This window comes from Ostrea edulis, chromosome 7 (genome assembly GCF_947568905.1).
Source record: "Ostrea edulis chromosome 7, xbOstEdul1.1, whole genome shotgun sequence".
In the NCBI taxonomy this organism is placed as follows: domain Eukaryota; kingdom Metazoa; phylum Mollusca; class Bivalvia; order Ostreida; family Ostreidae; genus Ostrea; species Ostrea edulis.
In genome coordinates this window covers 38,448,906-38,475,368 of record NC_079170.1, presented here as the reverse complement: position 1 = coordinate 38,475,368, position 26,463 = coordinate 38,448,906, and the positions used below count along the sequence as shown (strand labels likewise).

General features: G+C 34.2%; 1 protein-coding gene across 2 annotated transcripts; it reads left to right on the top strand.

Annotated features, from left to right (window-relative positions):
* The first annotated feature begins 5,104 nt into the window (after positions 1 to 5,104).
* On the top strand, positions 5,105 to 21,873 carry LOC125655225 (uncharacterized). Of its 2 annotated transcripts, none has more exons than XM_048885434.2 (9): positions 5,105 to 5,559; positions 9,611 to 9,717; positions 13,318 to 13,376; positions 14,995 to 15,405; positions 16,365 to 16,458; positions 17,125 to 17,257; positions 19,650 to 20,132; positions 20,280 to 20,367; positions 20,535 to 21,873. In XM_048885434.2, exons 2-9 carry the CDS (start codon positions 9,701 to 9,703, stop codon positions 20,570 to 20,572), a joined length of 1,323 nt encoding a protein of 440 aa, XP_048741391.2. In that variant the 5' UTR covers positions 5,105 to 5,559; positions 9,611 to 9,700; the 3' UTR covers positions 20,573 to 21,873. The 2 variants fall into 2 exon arrangements, with proteins under 2 accessions (XP_048741391.2, XP_048741389.2); XM_048885432.2 differs by having other exon boundaries at positions 9,606 to 9,717.
* Positions 21,874 to 26,463: the final 4,590 nt, after the last annotated feature.

The window sequence follows — 26,463 nt, the reverse complement described above, 5'->3', positions numbered from 1 at the left end:
AATAAAGCTACACATTTTATATACATGTGTACGTGAATGAAAACAGATAAAAGGATTTAAAGAAATTTCTCGTCAGGAAAGATTGAAATATTTTTGGGCGGGGAGAGGGTTGTGAACGGTCTCCGGGAAAAGCTAGGCATGACCTGCACGCTTGGATTTTTTCGGCATTATTTGTTTCATCCTAGGGTTAGTTTAAAGAAGGAATAGTTTAATGACTTACGAACACGTTGGAATAAAAGGAAATGAATATTTTTTAACTTCGGAAATAAAAGAAAAAGATGCATAAATTGCATCGTCATATAATATTTATTATTCAACTTTATTTATTCATTTCTCTATTAAATTCATTGAAAAAGTCGCGTCTGCATCGCTATTTTGTACATTCATTCTGAGTTCCATTAAAACACGTGTGCAATTTGTATTTCCAGGCCTCTTTTCAAAGACAGATCCTAAAATAAACCTATACATTTTTACACATGTGTATGACAACAGATACAATGATTTCAAAAATTCTCGTAAGACTGGAACATATACTCGGGCGGGAGGAGGGATGCATCTAGCCAGTCGATAAGAACCTGGCACCTTGGATAAGAAGGGAAAATACAAAACAAAAAAGAAACAATCAAAATATGATTGAAATAGATTGAGAAATAAATCATATTTAAATGAATAAATAAAACAAATAATGACTAACTACAGTAATGATCAACAGATATGCGAGCGGATATAACTTCCAATTTTAATTAGATTGTTTAATTAAATATGTTTTATTTTAAAAGAGAAACTTCATCATACAAATGTAAGAAGATGAATGCATTATTCCTATATGCAAATAAAAAATAATGATAAAAAGATAACGAGGGCAGATATATACATGCATCTGCACTTGCTAGAAACTACCAAGGGTGAGAAAATGGTATCGGATTTTGTTCTGCCTGGTGGTTTTATAATAAACTTTTTTCTTTCGATTATTTGCAGATTTTCACTGTTGAAAGCCCGTTTTAGAGACATTTTGAAATAATTGGTCAAATTCCCAACAATTTTTACCTGTCATACATCCCATGTCGAAATAACTTGCACGGTTTGTACGTTTCTAAGAGCGTGGTTTGAACAATCTGCACGTTTCTATGGGCGTGTCATGATCCTGCACGGAACAATTCTTGCACAAAACGATTTGCACGGAACCGTGAACGGTCTGCACGAAACGCTGAACGATCTGCATGGAACGGTGAACGGTTTGCACGAAACGCTGAACGGTTTGCACGGAACGGTGAACGGTTTGCACGGAACGCTGAACGGTTTGCACGGAACGGTGAACGGTTTGCACGGAACGAAACGAAACACTTTGGAGCTGTAGTTGCACGCTTCAGGGTCGGTATAAAAATGGTAATTTCTAACTAATTCAATAAATCATGAATAAATTGATAAAACTGTTTTAGTACAGTAAATTATTAAAAATAGTAAGTTCTAACCAATACGAAAAATCATCAATGAATTGATATCAACAACATACTGGCCTACTAAAATTAAATCTAACGTTGGAGATCATATTGATAATAAAGAAACAATTCAAAAACATGTTGAAGCTGAATATAAGTTTCAAGTTTTGGGAAATGAAGCCAATAGTTTAGGTACAGTAGACGGAGAGGTTTGCAAGAACGAAGTGAAGGAACCCAGAAGAAAGCCACCCAGTAAAGATTTAAAGTTAAATAAGACGTATACCGTCAACGAGGAAACATTTCTAAATCAAAAGAGAACAAAGGGTAAGTAATGATAGAGAACGGGCTAGTAGAAGATGTTTTGTTTTATTTCTTCATATAAGGATATCTTTCTTTATAGCATGTGAAGCGGGTTGTTACAGTTACATGTATGCATGTGCTATATCGAGTAAAAAATTTATTTAGATATTGGTAAACTTACCTTTTTTTTTTTCATTATAGTAAACGATTAAAAATGATAATTCTAAACCAATGCAATAAATCCTGAATGGATTAATAAAACTTTAGCATAATAAGATACAAAAACAAATTCTAACCAATTCGTAAAATCATGAATAAATTGATAAAACTTCCTTAGTATGTGAAACTTATACGGTGCCGATTTTGATGCACCATATGCACATTTCGCCAAATAATATCTCTTCAGTGATGCTCTACCGAAATGTTTCAAAATCCAAAATAAAAATAAACTTTATAGAGCTATTTTAGCGAAAGAAAGAGTGCCAAAAAGTGGAGTCAAATTCGTCTAAGGATAAGAGCTATGTATGAGGAAGATAATAATCCTTAATTTTAAAATGGATTTTTCTAAATTTTATGACAGCAATTAAATATACATCCATATTTTCAAGCTAGTAACGAAGTACTTAGGTACTGGTCTGTAGAGACCCTTGGGGACTAACAATCCAACAACAGAGGCCTCGACCCAAGGGTCATAATGTAAAACTTATATGGTACCAATTTTGATGCACCAGATGCGCATTTCGACAAATAATGGTTCTTCAGTAATGCTCAATCGAAATATTTGAAATCTGATATAATTATAAACTTGCTAGAGGTATTTTAGGGGGAAAACTAGCAAACTATAAAAATATCACTGTACACATATAATCTACACATGTATCACTGTACAAATATAGCATATACCACCGCACACCTATAATATATATCACTGTACACATATAATATATATCACTGTACACATATACTATGTATCACTTTATATATAATATATATATCTCTGTACATATACAATATAAATCTCTGTACAGATATAATACATATCCATATACACACATAATAAATATCATGGTACACTTATAATATATATCACTGTTCACATATAATATATATCATTGTACACATATAATATATATCACGGTACATATATGATATATATTACTGTACATATATACTATATATCACTGTACACATATAATATATATCACAGTACATATATAACATAATAACATATATCACTATATATATATATATATATATATATATATATATATATATATATATATATATGTGTGTGTGTGTGTGTGTGTGTGTGTGTGTGTGTGTGTGTCTAATGTATTTTCTGACCATGCTGATATTGTTTTTGATAAACAATCATTTTCAAAATTAGTTTTTAAAAATGTATTTCTAGTAGAAGATAGAAAATGGCATAATGCAATATCACAATGTCAACATATGTCGTTGTTTATGAAAATTCATTGTGAATTAAGACCAAGTCATATATGGTGTATCCTTAATGAAAATCCTGGTCAACGACGGTCTATTAATTGTCTTTTGAACTTGCTTCTATGAAAACAGTTTCAAAAGAATGTACTTTGTGTGGTAAAAATGTTTTAAATTATAACATGCATGTAATACCTGTGTCACATTACACTGCGATTAGGTATCCGACTAGGTAGCGGGTTCTGAGCGGCCTGAGAATGCCAAAATCCGAAAAGTGTCCGGCCGGGGACCATGCGGTGAGAACACGCCATTCAGGGCCCGTATACCCCACCGGCAGCTTTTAGCGCGGAGTTAAATCCTGGCGATGTCAACCCCATCGTAAGATAACGCTCACGTGCTTCAGCGAGTTGTAGACGTAGGAACGGCAGTCTCAGATGCCTCGGAGGATTGGCCATGTCGATGTTGATGGCAACAGCGTCGATTATGATGTTGGAGATGATGACGATGACGATAGGTATATATACACCAGTTTGCAATTGCCTTAATTGCACTTAACACGCATGAAAAGGCAAAGGTCACCGAACGATACCCGGATGTTCTCAGAACGGACATCGTCCGGGCTTCATCCGATACCCCTCAGGTGTCCGAGCGGTGACCGCACGGGGGTACCTAGTCCGTACGATGTCCGTATGGGTACCGGACGTACCCCTCCCGGTTACCTACCGATAACCTTACGGATATCGGGCGGCCACCAACACCATCATTCCATACGCTCCCCGCCCGGTAAACATACGGCTGCCTTCCTTGTCCCGCCCGAGGTGCGGGCGGTATATGAGGAGAGCTAATCACCCGGCAGACTTGGAAATGTGTCCCTACGGTGTTAAATCTTGACAGGTCCCCCACCGATACCTATACCTCGCCCGGTACCCGCTAGTAATGTGACACAGGCATAATGCTTAGTTGCTTCAATGTTTTATCAGAAAGAGAACATGTACTAGAGAATATATTGGATCTGTTAGACCTTGAAGAATATGTTAATTTTGAGAGCCAACGTATTGAAACACAATATCTTTCTCTTCTGGGATGTATTAATGGTACTAGCTTTGGAAATTTGTCTCGTGATAAATGGAAAAAAGTAATTCAAATTGTCTCAAATTAGGTTTTCAAATTGAAAAATCTCTTTATCTTTGATTGTCGTAAAATGTAACTTTGTACATATATAATTATGTTTGTTTGTTCCTGTTCATATCTAATTATATAATGTTCTAGTTGTCAATTACTTATAACTCTCCATTACCTTGGAGGAAATAAAGAATATCTTATCTTATCTTATAATATATGACGGTACAGATATAATATATATCACTGTACACATATAATATACATCACTGTACATATATAATATATATCATTGTACACATATAATATATATCACTGTACCCATACAATATATATCACTGTATACATATGATATATATCACTATACACATATAATATATGTCACTGTACATATGTAATATATATTACTGTACATATATAATATATATCACTGTACATATATAATATATATCACTGTACATATATAATATACATCACTGTACATATATAAAATATATCTCTTTATCTCTCTACACAAATAGCTATATCACTGTGTACATATAATCTACATCACTGTACACAAATAATATATATCACTGTACACATATAACTTATATCAATCAAGACATATACCCTATATCACTGTACACATATAACCTGTGTTGTTTTCTTAGTTATTATTTCCATATAATCTGTATCTGTATATTGGATAAGGCGACGTCAGGTCTATTCATGTTGATAGATACATTCGTGGATGTTGACATTCATATTGTAATTGGATGTCTGCTTTAAGTATGAGGGGTTTTTACGAGTATTGAAACATTCCTCGACACTCTGGCGGGGTTTATGTATGTAACCACGGCTAATTATTTCTCGTGATCAACACATAAATAACAAGTACTTCCTTATCTTGATTGTTTGTTGTATATCACATTACCAAGTGAATATTTGGAACACTGAGTTGATAGTGTCACGTATTCCCGGTGCAACGGACGGAAGAGCCAATTAGAAATAGTATATCTTATTAACAGATATTTCATTCATTGGAGGATTTGGTTAAGTTGAAACTGTTTATAAACAATGAAGATATCGGTACGACCACATTCCATACTAGCAGTGACGTCACAATGCTTCAAATTCCACCAATCATAAGTTGATGTTGTCTGATCACCATCCGGCAGAAATCATTTCACCAGAGTTAGTTGGAAAAAACCCACTTCATCTCGTGCTTCATTTATATGGAAAAGAGCCATAATGGGTCAGCTACATTTCGTATTGCTTGGTAAGGTAGCAGGGTCATTTTTCGTATAAATCATGTATAGTATGTGTATATTCAGTAAAGTTTCATAATATTTCAAAAACTATTTAATCAATTTGCTGATCAATGATGAAGATCGTAATTAATCTACACTGTTTTATGTGGTACAACCGAAATATATCTGTTGTTGTCGTTCTTCGTCAATTTGAAAGCAGCAGTGCCACCCAGGAATCATGAAACGTTGGAAATGACTGATCTATGCAAATGTACATGTAGTTTACAGATCTATGAAGTGTAATAAGTTTTTGATTTCTAAAGTTCTATGGGTGTACGTTTTGAAAATTATACCAATTCCTATCATATTGCCTGTGCAGAAAATTTGTAATAGGTTATACTGATTTCGATGCGTATTTTTCTGTTACTCGAGTTACAAATTTAACCTATTTAGTATTGAACGAGGAACTTGATAATGGATCAAAAGTATAAGAGGAATATTAGAATTCCACATAAGATACATCAACAACAAAACACATACCATCTATCTTCCTGTGTTTAGTAAACCGGAAGTGATAAAAAAATTAGATAGGTTACACGAGGAATGTGTTTCGGTTCTAGCTGACAAAGCTTGTAACAACATTGTATTTGTTTGTAAGGCTCATTTTTAGAGCTGTATTTTAAACGAACTTGGCATTAATTCAACGTTTGGTAATCGTACTTATACTCCAACTACCCTTTCAAAATATGAAATTCGTCAAAAAGTTGCTTCAGTTTTAGACATATTTTGATATCCCAGTTAATGGGTCAGATGAATATAAGTTACCGTACCTAAGCTGGATTCCTAAACTTCATAAAAATCCTTACAAAGATACATTGTTGGATTCAGTCAATGTTCTACCAAGCCCCTATATTTACTCCTCACGAAAATATTAAAAATGTGAAGGAGAACCCTCAAATGTACTGTGCCACTACATGTGCCAGAAGTGGTGTAAATCAAATGTGGATATTAAAACATTTTAAAGAATTTTGAGTACACTTGAAATTGAAAAGCTTTTCTCAAATCAAAAACATCAAATCGTATAAGGTTTCAACACTTTACACGACCATTCCTCACGATTAATTAAATACTAAGTTTTTGACATCATAGACAGTTACTTCTTTAACAAAGATGGAAAATGGAAACATTCATGTTTTGTGGTCAGTCATCCAAAATTTACACCACTCTGATTCCACGCACAAGCACCCTGAAATTGAAATGAGAAATGTACTGGAGTTCCTCATTGACAATATCTTCGTAGTATTTGGTAATTAGGTCTTTCAACAGTCTTGTTACAACGTTTTATCTATCACCAATGCTAATTTTCATTCATATCTCAATTCGATATATCCCTGTGAACTCGAAATAAAACACACCCCAGAGTCGTCCACGTCTTCTTCATACTTTGATATTTTAATGAAAAGAGATATTAACGGCAAACTAACAACCCAACTGTATAATACATGAGATTATTTCCGCTTCTCCATCGTGAACGTCCCATACAACCCAACTGTATTATAAACGGGATTATTTCCGCTTGTCTATCTATTTTAAACCCAACTGTATTATAAACGGGATTATGTCCGTTTGTCCATCGTGAACGTCCCATACAACCCAACTATAATATAAACGGGATTAGTCCCATACAACCCAACTGTATTATAAACGGGATTATTTCCGCTTTTCCATCGTGAACGGACATACAAACCAACTGTTTTATAAACTGGATTATTTCCGCTTCTCCATCATGAACGTCCCATATTCATGTAGTAATATTCTATCATCGCCTACATATAGTATTCATATCTCTCAACTGATTCGATATACAAGGAATTGTACTGCGCGTGATCAGATTATAAATCGAGACAGACTACTGACAAACAAGTTAATGGCGATGGGATTTCTCGTTTTTAGTCGGCATTTCGCAAATTTTATGGTCTTTATAACAATCCAGTTGGCCAATGCAATATATGATTGGGTCAAATGATGTCTGACGTGTTTCATACTGATTGTAAGACCGTTCTTGACAAACTTGTTTTAACTACGAATGGTTCTGTTTACCTGATCAAGATATAGGCCTTATGGTGGGTGTGACCGGTCGATAGGGAATGCTTAGTCCCCCTAGGCATATCCCACCTCTGATATATCTAAAGGTCCATGTTTGCGTTTTGTATTACTTATAGGAGTTATGAGATTGATCACTACTCCTTATCTTTACCTTTGACTATGAAGAAAAATAGTATCGTTCTATTTTTTGTTGTTGTTGTAATTATGGCATTATTTCATATCAAATTTTATTTCATTTAAGTGTACATTATCACAGAATGTCTGATTTTAAATCAAAATAGCACATTGAAATCTGAGATAATCTGCAACACCATGAAATGATAATAATTAAAGAATAAGTGAAATTAATTGCATTCCATATAATGATATGATAGCATAAATAACCCATAAAAGGTAAAATAAACTTATTTCCAAGGGAATGTTTATAATCACCCAATGAATATTAATAAAAGACAAAAACAACTTTACACCCTTTTATATATTTGCTTTGTTGTTAACAAAACATTCCATTGTTTAATTGCATTGTCAAAACAATTTATAAGATTCTTTGCCTTTGTCTTAGGTATGAAAATATTCTGATTGATAGCATTTCTAGAATTAGTATTGTTTAGTTCAAATTCATTACAGATATGATTTGGTGAGTTACCATGAAATACAATGTATATTAAAACCATGGTTCAATATTTATTAAGTGCTTCGTTATCAGCTCTTATAATGGCCAAAGAGTCTAAAATGTCACAAGAATCCTGGCTTAAGGACCAATGTAAAAAAAAAATCTGATTTTGTTTGGGGTTACTTGCAATCTTTCCCATTCTATGCCATTTTGATAGGATTTTTATTGCATGAATGATAAAGGTTTAGAGACAAATCAGATGACAAACGTTTGTATGTACACCATGTACTAAAACGATATGAATACAAATGATTGGTGACTAAAGAGTATAGAAGATATTAAACCAGTCTTACGCTAGAGGATTGCTTGAAAGCTTAACAACAAACAGAATAGACCGTCTATCCAATAGTATTAGGAATGGATAAAAACATTGGTTAATTTAATCATATTTCATTTTAGGAGTGGAATGTAGTTGATTTATTATAAGATAGTATTTCTTTTCTTCCCTTCTATGCTAGTGTTATGATCTGCACGTACTTCGCTGAAATAGTGAGGGTGGCACCCATGATACTCGACCCAGAGACGAGTACACTTGAATAAAATTAAAATTGACTGATAATCGGCATAGTATATGCAAATCAAAACAATATTATTATTTGTAGTTTGTATGTTGATTACGTATATATATATATATATATATATATATATATATATATATATATATATATATATATAAAAAACAAAACGGGATAAATTTGCAAGCTGGCTGTCCTGGTTTGACACCTTCAAATTATTACATTGTTTTATTTGCGGAAAGTTTGAAGAAGACACAAAAGTAAAGTTACAGAAAAGATGTAATAATGTTTATGATGCTTACTCCTCCTAGGCACATGATCCCACCTCTGGTGTGTCCAGGGGCCCTTGTTTGCCCGACTCTCTGTATGTATTGCTCATAGGAGTTATGAAATTGATCACTGTTCGTTATCTTCGCCTTTCATGAATAACCGTTGAGTGTGCAAAAATAGTAGGGTATTGAATATTTAGGGATTGGACTGATAGGAAGCGCAATATTGAACTGTAGCACATGATTTGCAGAGTTGAACATTTAATCGCACAATATCTCATATCAATCTACAACGAGTATTGAATACAACCATATATAATTACACAAATCACGGCGGATGTGACTGCTAAACAGGGGGTGCTTACTCCTCCTACACACCTGATCCCACCTCTGGTATATCCAGGGGCCCGTGTTTCCCATCTCTCTATTTTGCAATACTTATAGGAGTTATGAGATTGATCACTGTTCGTTATCTTCGTTTATCAGTAATAAACCAATTATTTTCATTTTAGCACAGATAATTGTTTTGAGCATAAAATGCAACATCCTCACAGTCGTGGCGAACAAGACATGTGTACATCCGTGGAAACAGGACCTGGGGTTAAAGATGGATTCGAAAAACAAGTATGACATCCATTTTATTAACCTATGAAATTGATAAGTAAAGAATCAATTCAGACTAAAACAAACCTTTAAGAGAAAACAATTTTCAGGAAAAAGTCACATGTTGTCAAGTTTTCTTACCTATTTCCTCTTGTACGAATGTTTCCTGTATGAATGTTTCCTGTTTTCATTTCGAACCTATAATCTATTATCAACAATGTTGAAATTAACTTCTAAACATTGTTGGTCTATACACATTGTCCCAATTAAGCGTCTAATTTGACATGAATTTTTTTTTACTTTAAAGTCCTTTAAGGCAGGTCTGTCTCTATTTTTTTCACTATAGTTTGAAAGGGTGCAATCTTAAAATTAGTTCACAGGAATGTTTATTGAAGGACATCGTTGTCTTGGGTTTACGGAAAATTGACAAAATTTCAGTTTTAAAGATCTGGTTCATATTAACCACAGGAAATAAAATCAAAAAAATGGCACATCCCTATGTCGGGAATGGGCATGGTTTCTTAAGATATAGGGCTCATGGCGGGTGTGACCGGTCGACAGGGAACGCTTACTCCTCTTAGGCACCTCATATAACCTCTTGTGTGTCCAGGGGTCAGTGTTTGCTTAACTCTCTATTTTGTATTGCTTCTGGGAGTTATGAAATTGATCACTGTACATTATCTTCACCTTCCATGCAACACCTACTAAAGACCCTCCCAACCCCCAACCCCCACCCCCAAAATACCATAGACACCTCAATTGTGAAGGTAATATCAGAATTAAAGACCTGTGACGTTTGCATTTAATGCCGATAGTCTGGTAATGGAACACTTACTACTTTTACTACTTACCTTTCATTTAGCAATAAACATTGTACATATGGTACTATATCTGCATGTACTTGTTCTGATTACCATTTTTATGATCCAAATAGATGTACAATACATCAGTGACATGTTTTATTGTTGTTCGAAATAAATGTCTTGTAAACTAAACGTATATCAAGTAGGGAGTTAGCCAAAAAGTAATTAAGATCGTATATATACCATTACAAAGATTTGAAATATCATATAGAGCTACAAATGGGTAATTAATGCATGTGTCATGCTAGTAGATCGTTGTAAGAGGTATGTGGAAAGTTTACGTCAATTGTCCACATACCGAAGGCATTGAAAAACAACCAATTACTTTTACTCAACCTTAGGTGACAATCTAGAAAAGGTGAAGATAACGAACAGTGATCAATCTCATAACTCCAATGACAGATATGAAACAAAAAGTTGGGTAAACACGGACCCCTGGACATACATATGTACCTGAGGTGGTATCACGTGCCTAAGGGGAGTAAACATCCCTTGTCGACCTATCACATCCGCAGTGAGCTAAATGTCTTGATCAGGTAAACGGAGTAATGCGTAGTTAAAATCAGTTTGCCAAGAACGGCCTAACAACTGGAGTGAAATATTGCAGACAGCATTTGACCCAATACTGGGTTGTATTGGCAAACTAGAGCATTACAACGATCATAGAATTTGTGAATTGCTGACTTTAAACGAGACTGTGAAAACCCCTGTAACATCAATTTGTTTGTCAGCATCCTGCCTCGATTATGGGTTAAGTTTTTGTAAAATATTTAAATCCAGATCTGGAAAAATGTGTTTTCTTTCTTTTATTATCCTGAGTTGATCTTTCATGTTATCAACCAAAGGAATTATATAGTGAATTCATCCTGTCAACCAATGCAATCAGTGAATGTGTGGCCGGTCAATCAGTGAATGTGTGGCCGGTCAATCAGTGAATGTGTGAAATGTGTGACCGGTCAATCAGTGAATGTGTGAAATGTGTGACCGGTCAATCAGTGAATGTGTGGCCGGTCAATCAGTGAATGTGTGGCCGGTCAATCAGTGAATGTGTGGCCGGTCAATCAGTGAATGTGTGAAATGTGTGACCGGTCAATCAGTGAATGTGTGGCCGGTCAATCAGTGAATGTGTGAAATGTGTGACCGGTCAATCGGTGAATGTGTGGCCGGTCAATGAGTGAATGTGTGAAATGTGTGACCGGTCAATGAGTGAATGTGTGAAATGTGTGGCCGGTCAATCAGTGAATGTGTGACCGGTCAATCAGTGAATGTGTGGCTGGTCAATTGGGGATACTTACTCCTACTAGTCATCTGGCTGAAAGTAGGAATATGTTTATACTCTATATATATTTGAGTGATTATGTACATATGTAAATACAGTCATGTTGTGAACATTTGGACCGCTTTTCATGCTTTGGAATACAATAATGTAGTAGTATTATGTGGTGTCTAAATCACTGAGTAATTACACGCAGACCTTAATGCTTCTTATTGGAGTAATGAAAGCTCTATTTTTTCCCAACATAACAGTTCGAAATTATGCAATGTAAGCAAAATCAAAGATAGATATACATGTTTCATTCTATTTTGGAGTGCCCACATTATCGTTTTTGTCGTGGTATATATACTTAAAAGAAGTTATTTTGGACAACACTATCTACCTTCAAGCTTGTTCAGTTTGCAAAATACTTTCTTTAAACGAGATAGTTGAAACCTCTGTACCATGAACTTGTTTGTCAATAGCCTGCTTCAATTCAAAAACTGATCATACGCAGAATAAGCTCTTGCCCAATGAATCAATTAATAGAAACACCATATGTCAGTGATAATGGAACATTGCTGCATAGATAGGGAAAGTTGACGGTTGAGATAGATATTTTCTCAGCTAGCACTTAATGTATTGATCTATTTTTTCTGTAAGTAATTGTAAATTAATTGGGAAATCTTTGTACTGTTTATGATTTATTTCTGCTCGTCTCAGGTAATTCTGACCCATAACAGTAATTTAGTAAATGTTAGATTTATGTAATTAAAAGAAGGGAGCGTGTCAAAATTTTTATAAACTTTAGTATTTTTTGATATGCCATTTAAATATGTAATGGAAAATCTTGAATTAAGATATCCATATTCAAATTCACATGCACGTATGACTTCAACCAACCATTTTTTATTGAGTTACCAATTTAAAAGTTCATAACATAATACTAAAATCTTTCCTTATACTGTCAAGTATATAGAATACGGAAGAATGATTTATATAGTGTAAAGATCGCATTGAATCTTCACATTATATATTCTTAATCATTTTGATTAAACACGAGTTAATGCTATTACACTACCAATTGTCATCAAAGAAAACTGCATGATTTTACCGACTTAACAGTATTGGTTGAAAGATTGGATAGGGTTTTATGTCAATTTGTTGATTTTTCATTCCCGGAAAATTAAAGAAATATCAAACCTATATTGGATATAATACTTATATATCTGTTTAAGACATAGACAAGAAAGGAGTTGCATGTAATTAAATGAAGTTCGAGTGAAGATAAAAAGGTTAGCCTATAGTGACCAGTTCCTGGTAAATGATTACTTAAAAAGAGACAAGTTGTTTGCTCTCAGTAAATCACTCTAAATATCTAAGAATGCGATTTATCTTGAAAACTCTTGGAGAGACCGTTGTTTATATCAAAACCTCAAATATTTTACGAGATGAATGACTTTTTTGATACATATTCATATGATGTAAATATTCATTACGTAGATTTGATCTGTCGGGGCTAAACAGTGTAATAAAAGGATTCCTACACAATCCAGTTATAGGTAAGAATATTATTCTATGTTGTGAATCACGTGACGAGGGTGTAATTTACATTGTGGGAGGCTCGATACAGGGTGAGAGCCAGGACATGATGATATTCTCATTTCTATTCATAAATGTCTATAGTACTATAAACGATGAGATATTGATGCTTCAATCAATGATAGCTAAACACTGTTATGTTTCATTCAATGATAGCTGCACACTGCTATGCTTCATTCCATGATATATACACACTGCTATGTTTCATTCAATGATAGCTACACACTGCTATGTTTCATTCCATGATATATACACACTGCTATATTTCATTTAATGATAGCTACACACTGCTATGTTTCATTCAATGATAGGTACATACTGCTATGTTTCATTCCATGATATATACACACTGCTATATTTCATTTAATGATAGCTACACACTGCTATGTTTCATTCAATGATAGGTACATACGGCTAAGTTTTATTTAATGATAGCTACACACTCCTATATTTTATTCGATGATAACTACACACTGCTATGTTGTTAAATATATCTACACACTGTTATGTTTTATTTCACTATATATACCCACTGCTATTTTTATTCAATGATAGCTATATACTGCTGTTTTATTAAATTGTAGCTACACATTGCTATGTTTTATTGAATAATAGCTACATACTGTTATGCTTCATTCAATCATAGCTACACACTGCTATTCATAATTTTGACAAATGTTGCATGTAACAAATATAATAACTAATAACAATTTCATCGGTGTTGTATATACAAACATTGCAACTCTAAACTTCGTGCAAGTATTTCATAAAAAATGACCAAACTATATTGACATATTTTTGAATACCATGTACAGCCTTTTTAATTTTTCTCTATTTTGTATTGCTTATATGAGTTATGAGATTGATCACTGTTCGTTATCTTCACCTTTCCTAACAATCACACAGTTTGCCTGAACTTGTAAATAAATCACATCACACGATTTTCAATACTTGATGCCTACAAATATGTTATTAAAGACATGGGGATATTTCATTGTAAAAGACTGAATGGAATCATTTATCGCGCTCTTTTTCTACATCATATTGTACAAATAGAAATTTAAGTAGTGCGGCACTAAAGACGCTAAATATAAAATTCAACTGAAATAACTGATAGAATGAATAATCAATATGTTTCAAAATATTGAATCCAAAGGCAATACCTCTATTTTCATTGAATTCTTTATCAAATCCGTTATGCGATATATTTCCTTTACTTTTCACAGACATTTTGTATATTTTTGTAAAGAAACAGTTTTATGCTATAGTTATGAATACTATTACATAATCTCAAACAGATTTTGTGAAATTTTGATATTGCTGTTCACGGAAAATTGCAATTTTCTTACGTTGATATATGATTTTGTATATATATGTTTTGCATCTTAAAAAGTGCAATGACCTATATATTTTATTTGATAATTCATTAGTTTTATCTCTAATGAATGGAAATGAATCGATTGTCTATACTTTCATCAGATGATAAAGGGAGTATGGAGTTATTTTAATATCTTTTAGAGAAATTTACTCAATTTTTCATAAGTATACGACCTTATGTATATCGACAAACTGCTTTAGGTGAAGAAATGGAGGATCGTTTAAAGAAGTGCTCTGAAAACGCAGACTGCAGACTGTCTATCATGCTGGATAAAAGGAAGAAACAGTCAATGCGTCTTTGTGTGATGGTAAAGGATTCAGAAGCATGCTTTACCTCCACCTGTACCTGTCCAACATCACGAAGGAAACGAAAAATTGATTCTCCCGTTTTAGGTCATAATGATGATAAGGAAACATTGCAAAAACATGTTGTAGCTGAATGCAAGTTTCAAGTTCTGGAAAATGCAACCACTAGTTTAAATAAAGTTGACGGAAAAGTTTGTAAGAACGAGTTGAAGGAACCCACAAGTAAGCCACCCAGTAAAGATTCAAAGTTGAATAAGACGTCTACCGTCAACGAGGAAACATTTCTAAATCAAAAGAGAACGAAAGGTAAGTAATGACAGAGAACCGGCTAGAAAAATATGTTCTGCTTTATTTCTTCATATAAAGATGCCTTTCTTTATAACACGTGAAACGGGTTGTTACAGCTATGGATGAGCTATATGAAGTACAGATTTATTCCAGATATTGGTAAACTGACCTAAACTTTTTATTATAGTAGACTATTAAAAACTGATAATTCTAAACCAATTCAATAAATCCTGAATGAATTGATAACACTTTTTTAGTATATTAAAATATAAAGAAATGGTAATTTCTAACCAATTCGAAAAATTATGAATAAATTCATAAACTAAAACTGTTTTAGTATAGTAAAATATTAAAAATGGTAATTTCTAACCACTTCGATAAATCATGAATAAATTGATATAAAAAAGTTGAGTATAGTAAACTAGTAAAAATGGTAATTTCTAACCAATACGAAAAAATCATTAATGAATTGATATCAACAATATACTAGCTTATTAAATGCAAGAAAACAGCGATTAACTAATGTATATTCATAAAGGATTGTCGTTCGTTTTTTGATGTGTGCACCTCAACATACGCCAATCCATCGTTCAAAGTAGTTGTCCCTATCCTGTTTCCAGTCTGACTGTTATTTTGTTCCTGAACAATAGCCGGCAGGCTATCAATGCTCGCACTCTACGAGTTGTCATGTCATTACTTACTTTCTAAATTCAGCTTGCGATGTGACATGGTCATAAATGGGACGTCAATTATCCGACTTGGAGATAAAATAAAACAAATAGAAAATGATATTGAATACTGCATAATATTATTGGGATGACGTGAACAATTTACATAAGATATTCAACTTATATAGATCGATCAAACACAAACAACAGTATTTCAATTTCAAATTATCACGGTACATAAATCCGTCTTGGTCAGGATAAAAACATCAATAAAAGATTGCCCAGTTATATGTATTTGTATACTTTCAGGAAACGTCACGGGCTTTTATCTGCTTTCTTTCTTTATCGGAATTGTGATTGGTCTATTTCTCGGGACGTTTGCCACATGTGTGTATCTTAAAAGGTAACTCAGAGGACTTTTATATCTAATTTGAAAGGAAATATGTGCTTGTGTACAACCCTGCCTACCAGCAAGGCCGATTTCCCATTCAGTTTGTTAAAATTCAAATAATGTAGATCTACCTATCTTAATAGGATTCACATTTCAGCATATAAAACTAAAGATTTACTTAAACTAGCGTAATCTAGGATTATCAAAATGTCACTTGTCATTAAGTAAAATTTTGTTTGACTTATTCCATTCAATTTTTTGGACCGTCCGTTATGTGCACATTGATTTTGAAAACGGATTATCCCGTGTATCACCGGTCAACAGGAATGCTTACTCCTCCGTGTGTATTTAGTTGTCTGTGTTTACATTCTTCTCCATTTTGCATTCTTTGTAGGATTATGAGATTGATTAGTTTTTCTGGTTCTTTTCCACTCAGTTACATTTTGATATATATGCTATATATGTCTTAGCGCCTCTGCTGGTATTTAGGTAGTAAATAGGTGAGCGGAAACTGGGCATTTAATTATGCTAAATATGCAATGCGCTAAAATATGAAACATTCAAAGACAATTTAAACGGTGAAAAGTAGACGTATGAATAATTATCAATTTAACAGTATCTTTAATGTGGCAGTTGTTTTGTATAACAAGGTTTTGTTTATATGGGTGATCGTTGTAGACAATCTAAAAAGCCTAGAACTCTATCAATTCGGAATGATATATATTACGCCAAGAGGAACACAGACACGGAAATCACACTTAACGATACCACGGAGTATTCTGAAATCCCGGAAGTCCCTGAAAACGCAAAGGTGGGGAAGTATTAATATATTTAGAAAGTTGTAAATGTTCTTTCAATCTACAATACTTCCTGACATGTTTTATACAAACTGCTAGGTCGTTCATTACATACTGATTTTGACTACGCATTGTTTCGAATACCGGACCCAGACAGGGGCCCGCAACGGGTATCACCAGTCAACAGGAAAAATTACTCTTCTTGGGCATAAGTCCGAAAATAAGACCTAAATACATTCCATTAAAATACATAAAATATGGTCATAAATCGACGTCTTCGCTTGAGGAGACATAAGGCTATTCTATAAACAATTGCGTTTTCTTCATCGGACAAATTCGGGTTTTCCTAAAATCTACTTTGTTTGATGTCTCCGTTATGATGCGCAAAATGAAATCTACAGATGCAGATATTCTTTTGACATCTCAGAAATGTATTTCTTTGCAAACAATCTCCAAAAACCCGAACTTCACTTACAGATATCACACAGTGTAATGTAGACACTATTTTGATAGGCACCTGATCCCACCTCTGGTGTGTCCAGGGGTCCGTGTTTGCCCAACTATCTATTTTGTATTGCTTGTAGGAGTTATGAGATTGAACATTGTTCGTTATCTTCACCTTGCATGAGTTAGTTTTTACAACAATAACATTTAAGACTGCTTATTTGAAAGCACAATGTTTAAATATTTAAATATCCTTAGTTGTAATCTACATAGGTACCAGATCATTGTTATTACCCTATATGCTGTTTAATATCTCTCTCTCTCTCTCTCTCTCTCTCTCTCTCTCTCTCTCTCTCTCTCTCTCTCGTAATATCTCATTCTCATATATTTTTATGTTTATATACATACATATACAATGAATGTCTTTCATTTTCATATTACTGATTGATTTTATATTGTTTAAAATCCTGCTAGAGAATTTTTCACTCATATGGAGACGTCACCATTGTCGGGGAAGGGCTGTAACATTAAGTCCTATATTTGGCGCTTACAGCCTTTGAGCAGGGACGAATTTTTATTGTGCCACACCTGCTGTGACACAGGGCTTCGGTTTTTGCGGTCTCATCCAAAGGACCATCCCATGTTGTCGCCTCTTACGACAAGCAAGGTGCACTGTTGACCTTGGAGTTAGAATGAGAGCTCCGCCCATTCATGGCTGCGTGAAACCTAAGACGTTAGAATAAGTAGTGATTTCTCCTTCACCAAACGCTCGGCATTTAGAAGTGAGAGAGCCTACAAACGTAAATAAATAACACACCTACGAAGTGCAAGGATTTGCCACTATTTCTCTAAACGTGAATACATGTTAAAATATATATTTTTATTTTACATTTTCATTCTACATTTTACTGAGATAAAAAGATGCTCAGATAAGATCCGAAAACTTCGTTTGTGATTTTTCATATGGGCATCCGCTAAATGTTAAATGTTGTCCTGTCGCTGTTATCGCAAGAAAGTTATTGAAAATCATGCTTAGGTGGATCAAATTCCAAAGAGTGTTTTAAAGAAAATGTAATAAAGCAGGAGATCAAATTCAAATATTTGAGAATGAAAACATAATTATGCACTCTAGTATATGTATATATGTCCCCCCCCCCCTATGAATTGCTATTTTAATGTCATTATGTATAGTGATGTGGTTTCGATTGCATTTCATTAAAGTTGTGAAACTATTGTAGTTAACCACTCTTTGAAATGTTGACCTGGTATCAGTAAGTAACTTTTTGAGTCGTAAATCCAAATGCTCCATTGTGTGCTCAGTGTAAGGTGCTGTTAAGTGCGGCATGCACCTCTAACTTACGCTTACAGCAACACGACGTTTTGAAATGCAAATAATCTGTTGTATCTATTTGGCTTACATAACATGGTCGGACTAAGTTACGCCTCTGTTTATCCTGCTATCTGATGGTATTCTTATGTGATTTATGAAAATGATCACTGTTCATTATTTTCATCTTTATTACCATACACACCATTCACAATCAACACTTCAACTTATCATAAAAAATAATGTTAAATATAATAATTTAATTATTTTAGAAATCGCAGTCACATACCTTTTATTTAAAACAAATTCCTGAAATATTTATATCGTTATTTGAAGGATTATCAAGCATGTATCAAGTTATATAATGCGATGTTTTACAACACTTTCATTTATATATCTAATGTTTGGAGTGTCATATTCTACAAGTTTATTCTATATCTAATGACTGGAGTGTCACATATTCTACACATTTATTATATATCTAATGATTGGAGTGTAACATATTCTACACATTTATTCTATATCTAATGACTTGAGTGTCACATATTCTACACATTTATTATATATATAATGATTGAAGTGTCACATATTCTACACATTTATGCAATAATTGATATGATATGTCGTTTAATCAGACAGGGGAAGAAAATCCACGGGATGAAAACTGTGAAACGTCGTCTGCAAAATCAAGTCAGATACGTCCGTATGTCAATCTGCACACGTCCCCATCCCTTCTAGTACACATAGACATGCACGAAGAACCTTATCGAGAAAGCGTTCCCTCGACAGCCGAGTACACAGAGCCACTGAGTGACATGTACTTCAAGTTGAATACTGTATCGACTGACAATGACTCTAAAGAGCAAATTATGGAAAGTGGATTAAGCAGAAGTAGAGAGCGGGGCACTTGTGATGAAGACACAGCTATCGAACAATCGTCTGTCTCCACAAATTATGAATATTATAAAGGTACACACCAGTACTACCATTTAAAGGATTGTCCACTCGTTAATAGTGAACAACCCCTGGAAACGGATAAAGGGACATGTGGAAACTGTAATTCCAAAGAAGATAGCAACAGCAGCAAGCCTACATATTTTGTTTTAAAAGCAGTTGAGGTTAACATTTCCTATTTACTTTACACTAATGTTAACTTATTCTTCAACTACTATTCAGAGGAAAAGCAAAAAAAAAATCAAAGTTCATTTCATATTTCTTAAGCACTTTGTATAGAATTTGTATGCGTGAAATATTCTATTACACAGCCTCAACCTATGACGACAAAAGACATTGGTAATACAGACATGCTGCTAAAAGAGTATCCAAAACCAGTTCCATGCAGTAGAATGGGAGGTAAATCGTGAAACCACAAATCAAAAGATTCATTTTTATTTCAATTGAACGGATAGCACTTTAATCCAAATATATTTCAAAGAAATCCATTTCATATCATGTTGATTATGGGTTTGATATGGTGTATTTCTTTTTCACAAATTAATGCAACACGAATTTTTTTCTAGGACCACTTTCAACATCTGATGGAGAGGCGGGGAAATAGAAAACTTCATTTGTTTAACGAAAACCCAGAGAAGGTTCTAATTTCTGCCATTGATAATAATTGCTTCGAGATCGTGTGATGTCACAACGACCAAAGTTATCCGAAATGAGAATGACACACAAAATGTGAAATGTTGACATATATGTTTAAAACTTCCTCATTCACCATTGCAAGATGAAAACACTTGAATTTGTGTTTCTGAAATAGAGTTACAAACGTTATGAATCCCTAATATTACCTGAGGATGTCTGATTATCTATATGGACTACTCATCAACAATTTGAATATGTTAGTCACTGTCAATACACAGTCACGGGATGAAAATACAAAAACATATATGCAAACTCTTGTAAAAGAAAGGTCATATAACATATGTCCTCATTCCTACATATGTGAAAACATTCGACAGCCTTCGAAAAGATGTCTCACATAGCATTCTCAAACATATAGTTTAGGCAAGTATCATCTGTGAAATAGTAAAAGGGGATATGTGAAATAAATAACTCCATCCCAAATTAGGACCAAATTAGAATCACGATCCCTAGAAATTAGAATTAATGAATGTCATCAGAGTCGGGAAAACTTGGGGAATTTACATCTCAATTTAGTGGCAGAACAAGTGAAGCACTCAGGATACAATTAACTTAAACTAATTGTATTATCGATGTTTAAAAATCATATCAGGAAATGATTTACTAAATTTTGTAAGATACTGATTTACTCCATGACACCCCAAAAATACTCCCAAAGACAAAAATATTCCCAAAGACAAAAATAAAGAATCAATTGCCTTATTGTTCATTACATCAATTGTACTGTAAAGAACAAAATATAGGACTTGTAGGTACCCTTAATCTCTATACAGAGAAATTATGACGAAGGACTCGTATGGTTTTCAAAATAAGATGGACTCTTTTTCAAATTTGTAAATGATAATTTGGTATACAAAGTTGTATTTCTCTCAATTCAGCATTTCTGATTCATGTGTTTTGTATACATGTACCAGGTTCTGCCGGATCTCTTATATAAAACTAATATGAGTGAAGTATTTGAAATGTGTTTTCCAGAAATGGATCACTTACGGAAATATCGCATAGCTGCAGCTGTGTGTTTAAACAGGAAGATGTTATCTTGTGAACATAGCGAATGTGACAAATTTAACGGACTTTGAAGTCAGCAATGATATCACGAGTGGCCTGTAATGTCCTACATGTATACCCATTTCAACATTTGACTTGTTCAACAGTTCAAGTTTATAAATCATTTCTATTTTGAAATTTAATAAAATAGTAACAATAAAATCATTTTTGAACCTATCTAATATTGAAAACACTTTGGGATTTCAGTTGGTGTAATTACCCCTAAAAAGAAGAGATGACAGCGTTATAAAGTTCCTACATTCTCCGAAACTGTAGGCATTTACTGATCATATGACAACCGCATTACAAACTTTTCACAGAAAAGTACGTGAACTATCATTACTATGAAGGGTAATATGATAAAGTTACACAAGATGGAGAAATAAAAATTCAGTCACTTCTACGTTATAGATACTTATGCAGCGTCAGGGATTGATATAAAATAGCTCTAAAACTTCATTGTTATTTCGGATTTCAAACATTTCGGTTGAACATCACTGAAGAGACATTATTTGTCGAAATGCGCATCTGGTGCATCAAAATTGGTACCGTATAAGTTTTACATCATGTCACGCAAATTGATCTCTATATTTGATCGATTGCATATTCTTTAATGTCCCTCTTGAGCGTCTTTCACTTTTGTCAAGACATCACCATTGCCGGAGAAGGACTGCAAAATATAGGACTTGTGGTCATAGAACAGGGAGGGATCTTTATCGTGCAACATCTGCTTTGACACGAGACCTCAAAATTTGCTGTCTCATCTGAAGGATGAAGAACCGATAAAGTTGGTAAAGTGTATTCTGGGAATGGAGATACTTACGAGTGTACAAGAAAGGACTCTATTTCTAAAAAAAAAAAAAAAAAAAAAAAAAGAGTACTAGTACCTCTGTACCAAATATTTCATTGATTTCATGCCAGTCGCGAATGATTAGCAGTTAAAACATTCGCTTACCTGGGGTTTAATTTGATTGATTTTATATTGTTAAACGTATCTCTCGAGATTTTTTTTTACACATATGAAGACGTCACCACTGCAGGGGAAGGGCTGTAATATTTAGGTCTACGCTCGGCGCTTACGGCTTTTGAGCAGGGAGGGATCTTTACCAGCTGTGACACGGGGCCTATGTTTACGCAGTTTCATACCGCCCCATTTGGTCGACTCAAACGACAAGCAAGGGGTTACTGATGACGTATTCTAACTTGCATCCCTACGAGACTCCTGGGTTTGATTCTCAATTGTTGTGCTGCACAAAAAATTTAAAGGACGCTTAAAGGCGACCTACGGATGACTTTAGTAAAATAATTGCTTCGATATTGATTAGAAATATCGTACCATAAAAGGTGAAGATAACGAAGAGTAATATATCTCATAACTCATATAAGCAATATAAAATCGAGAGTTGGTCAAGCATGGATCCTTGAACACACCAGGGGTGGGATCAGGTGCCTAAGAGGAGTGAGCATCCCCTGTCGACCGGTCACACCCGCCGTGAGCCCTATATCTTCATCAGGTAAACGAAGTTATTCGTAGGCAAAATCAGTGTGCCAAGAACGGTCTAACAATTGGTATGAAACACGTCAGACAGCAGTTGACCCAATAATAGGTTGTATTGGCAACGTAGATCGTTTTGACGACCATAGAATTTGCAAAATACATACTCTAAACGGGACTGTTAAAACCCTTGTACCATCAACTTGTTTGTTAGAATCATGGCTCGATTTAAAAACTGACCATACGCAGAACAAGGTCTTGCGTATCGAATCAAATGACAAACAAGTTGATGGTACAGGGATTTGAACAGTCTCGATTGAAGTCAGCATTTCGCAAATTCTATGATCGTTATAACGATCTAGTTCGTCAAACAACCTCGCATTGGGTCAAATGCTGTCTGACGTGTTTTATACCGATTGTTAAGCCGTTCTTGGCACACTGATTTTGACTGCAGATAACTCCGTTTACCTGATCAGGATATAGGGCTCACGGCGGGTGTGACCGGTCAACAGGGGATGCTTACTCCTCCTAGGCACCTGATCCCACCTTTGGTGTGTCCAGGGGTCCGTGTTTGCCCAACTATATATTTTGTATTGCTTATATAGGAGTTATGAGATTGATCACTGTTCGTTATCTTCACCTTGCATGATTATCATATGCAGGTGATAATGGAATTTTGCTACATAGATATGGGATGTTGACGTTGGAGTTGAAATCATCCCTTTTGTCATAAAGTTGACCTGTTACTTTGCTGTTAGTATCTACTTTCAATAAAATATCTAAGTATGAAGCAAAAGTGGACAACTATGCGGTGTCTTTTATTTCGCGTTCACAGGGATATATCGAATCTACATATGAATGAAAGTTATCATTGTTGATAGATATAATGTCGTCGATATATCTAAATGTCGAATTGAAGCCCACAGGAAGAGATGTGTGTTCTCACTTAGAAGATTTAAATGTGAAACGTGTAGAACAGTAACACTCCCAAATAAAAACAACAACATTACTGTTGCATAGCATTTGAGATATCTAGACTTTTCATTTCAAAACAAGGTTTGAGGCATGTTTATGGTTACATATTACATGACTCAGTTATTAACATGACATCAAATTTGCCGTCTTTGGAGAAAGGAGAGCTTTTACAATTCACACAAATTCATAAATCAAATCTATTTTGAAATTTACCAAAATATTAATGATAGAATAATGTACGGAGCAGTTTGATATTGCAAACACAGTTAGATTTCTATTGGTGCATTTACCCCCATCCTAATAAGAGAACGAAGAAACCATAGCGTTATGAAGTTCGTACATTCTCATAAACTGTAGTCATTTACAGTATTGAACAAATTTACTAGTTTTTCAATTACCACATAAGAAACACTGCACAGAAAAGCGCGTATACTATAAATACTGTGAAGAGTAATATATCCAGGGGTCTGTGTTTGCCTCAACTCTCTATTTTATAATCGTTATAGGATTGAGATTGATCCATGTTTGTTATCTTCACCATTCATGATAAAGTCAATGGAGATGGAGAAAGAAACATCCAATCAAACTCTACGTTATAGATACCAATGCAGTTTCAGGGATTGTAACGGATTCCATCAGTCAATTGTTTTAATACATTGGTAATATAAACATTCAGGGTAATATAAACAGTCAGGGCGGTATATGAATTGACATATTGAAATGATATATGCTGTGTTAGTAAAGTCCCCTATCAACGATTAATATCCTTTGTGAACTATTCTGTCATAGTTAGATAGGCACACTTTATATGTGGGTGGAATCCCTCTTTTGATTAGGTGGAATTTGCCTTGTGATGACAAAATGGACATTTTGTGGTTTAAAGCTAATTCACTTTGTGGTACGTTCTGTGAAAAACTACTATCTGAAAACCTCTTAAAATGATACCGTCTTAAATCAGCAGTCTTATCAAGTGGAATCTTCCATTTCTTCCACGTCATCACGGACATTGTCTCTGACTCGGTAGAACATGTAATAACATATCTTGAACCAGTGTAACGTGTTTTGTCTACAACTTTGAAAAACCTATAACGCCTTTTTAACAAATACCTTTTATAAAAGAAATGATATGCACAGTATAAGAATTGACATTATGAACAAGCAAAAGTTTGATTGTCCACAAACATTGCCCCCCCCCCCCCCCCCCACGAATTAAAATGATTCCACAGTAATAATGATGAAGCTTGCAACCCTGTAAAGAACACATACTCCTGGAAACACCAGAGGTGGGATTAGGTGCTCAGAGAAGAGTGGTGCCTAGAAGGATTAAGCATCCCTGCTGATTGGTTACACTGGCAGTGATATATATATATATATATATATATATATATATATATATATATATATATATATATCTTGAGTTAACCAGTCCGAAAGAAAAAAGTATCTATGTTTGAATTCCACATTTCAACATTTCAGATAGGTCACCCGAGTAATCTTATATCCATTGAATGCCCAAAATTAGAGTTTTCAGGTGGTAGAAATTAAACCATTAAGTGCAGTAAGATCAGGAACAAATCTTTAGTCTAATTTGAATTACCGCCGGATTTGACAATGATCCTCGTTTATATATTTTGTTTTTGTTTAGACACAACACCCACACAATGACTTACATTGAAGCTTGCTAGGATTTGAAACCCTCCAAACAGTTACAACAATTCAAAAATTCATCGTCAATGGTTATCAAAGTAGTGCATGCATTCACACATCCTAGATTAGAATGACCATGAATCTGTATAAGAAGACAGGATGTCTTTATGCCATCAAACGGTTTATGTATAGAATGACATATTGGTGAAAACGCCACTGAAGAAAAGCGGATGAAGTTTACGAACAATAAAGAAACTATTATTTTGAATTAGAGTGTTTCCCTTTCTCATTAAAATCAAGCAGTGAACTTCATACTAGTTTTCTAATGTATGAAATGCAACAAAGCGCCACAAGGACCTAAGTTAATGTTCAACCATTTGATTCATATTTCTCGTTACCTTAATGTTAGGTGAATTTGAAATATATCTTTAACATACAAACTATTCATTTTGATAAAGATACAAGCAATTGGACGTGTAAGTATTTTAAATTCAATATCACTCGAAACCATAAAGGAAATAATACCATTTCCTGAATGTGTGGGATAAGATGTCAATTCCGCTCAAGAGCTAATGGACTAAATGTTTTACATATATACATGCCTCTAATGTGTCTTACTACGGATAATTTTTGAC

Excerpts from the sequence above, each read along its gene's own strand:
- LOC125655225 (XM_048885432.2), top strand. The coding sequence starts at position 5,532 with ATGGGTCAGCTACATTTCGTATTGCTTG. Across the intron at positions 9,718-13,317 it reads AAGATGGATTCGAAAAACAA|ATTTGATCTGTCGGGGCTAA; the intron begins GTATGACATCCA and ends TTCATTACGTAG. Across the intron at positions 20,133-20,279 it reads TTGTTTTAAAAGCAGTTGAG|CCTCAACCTATGACGACAAA; the intron begins GTTAACATTTCC and ends TCTATTACACAG.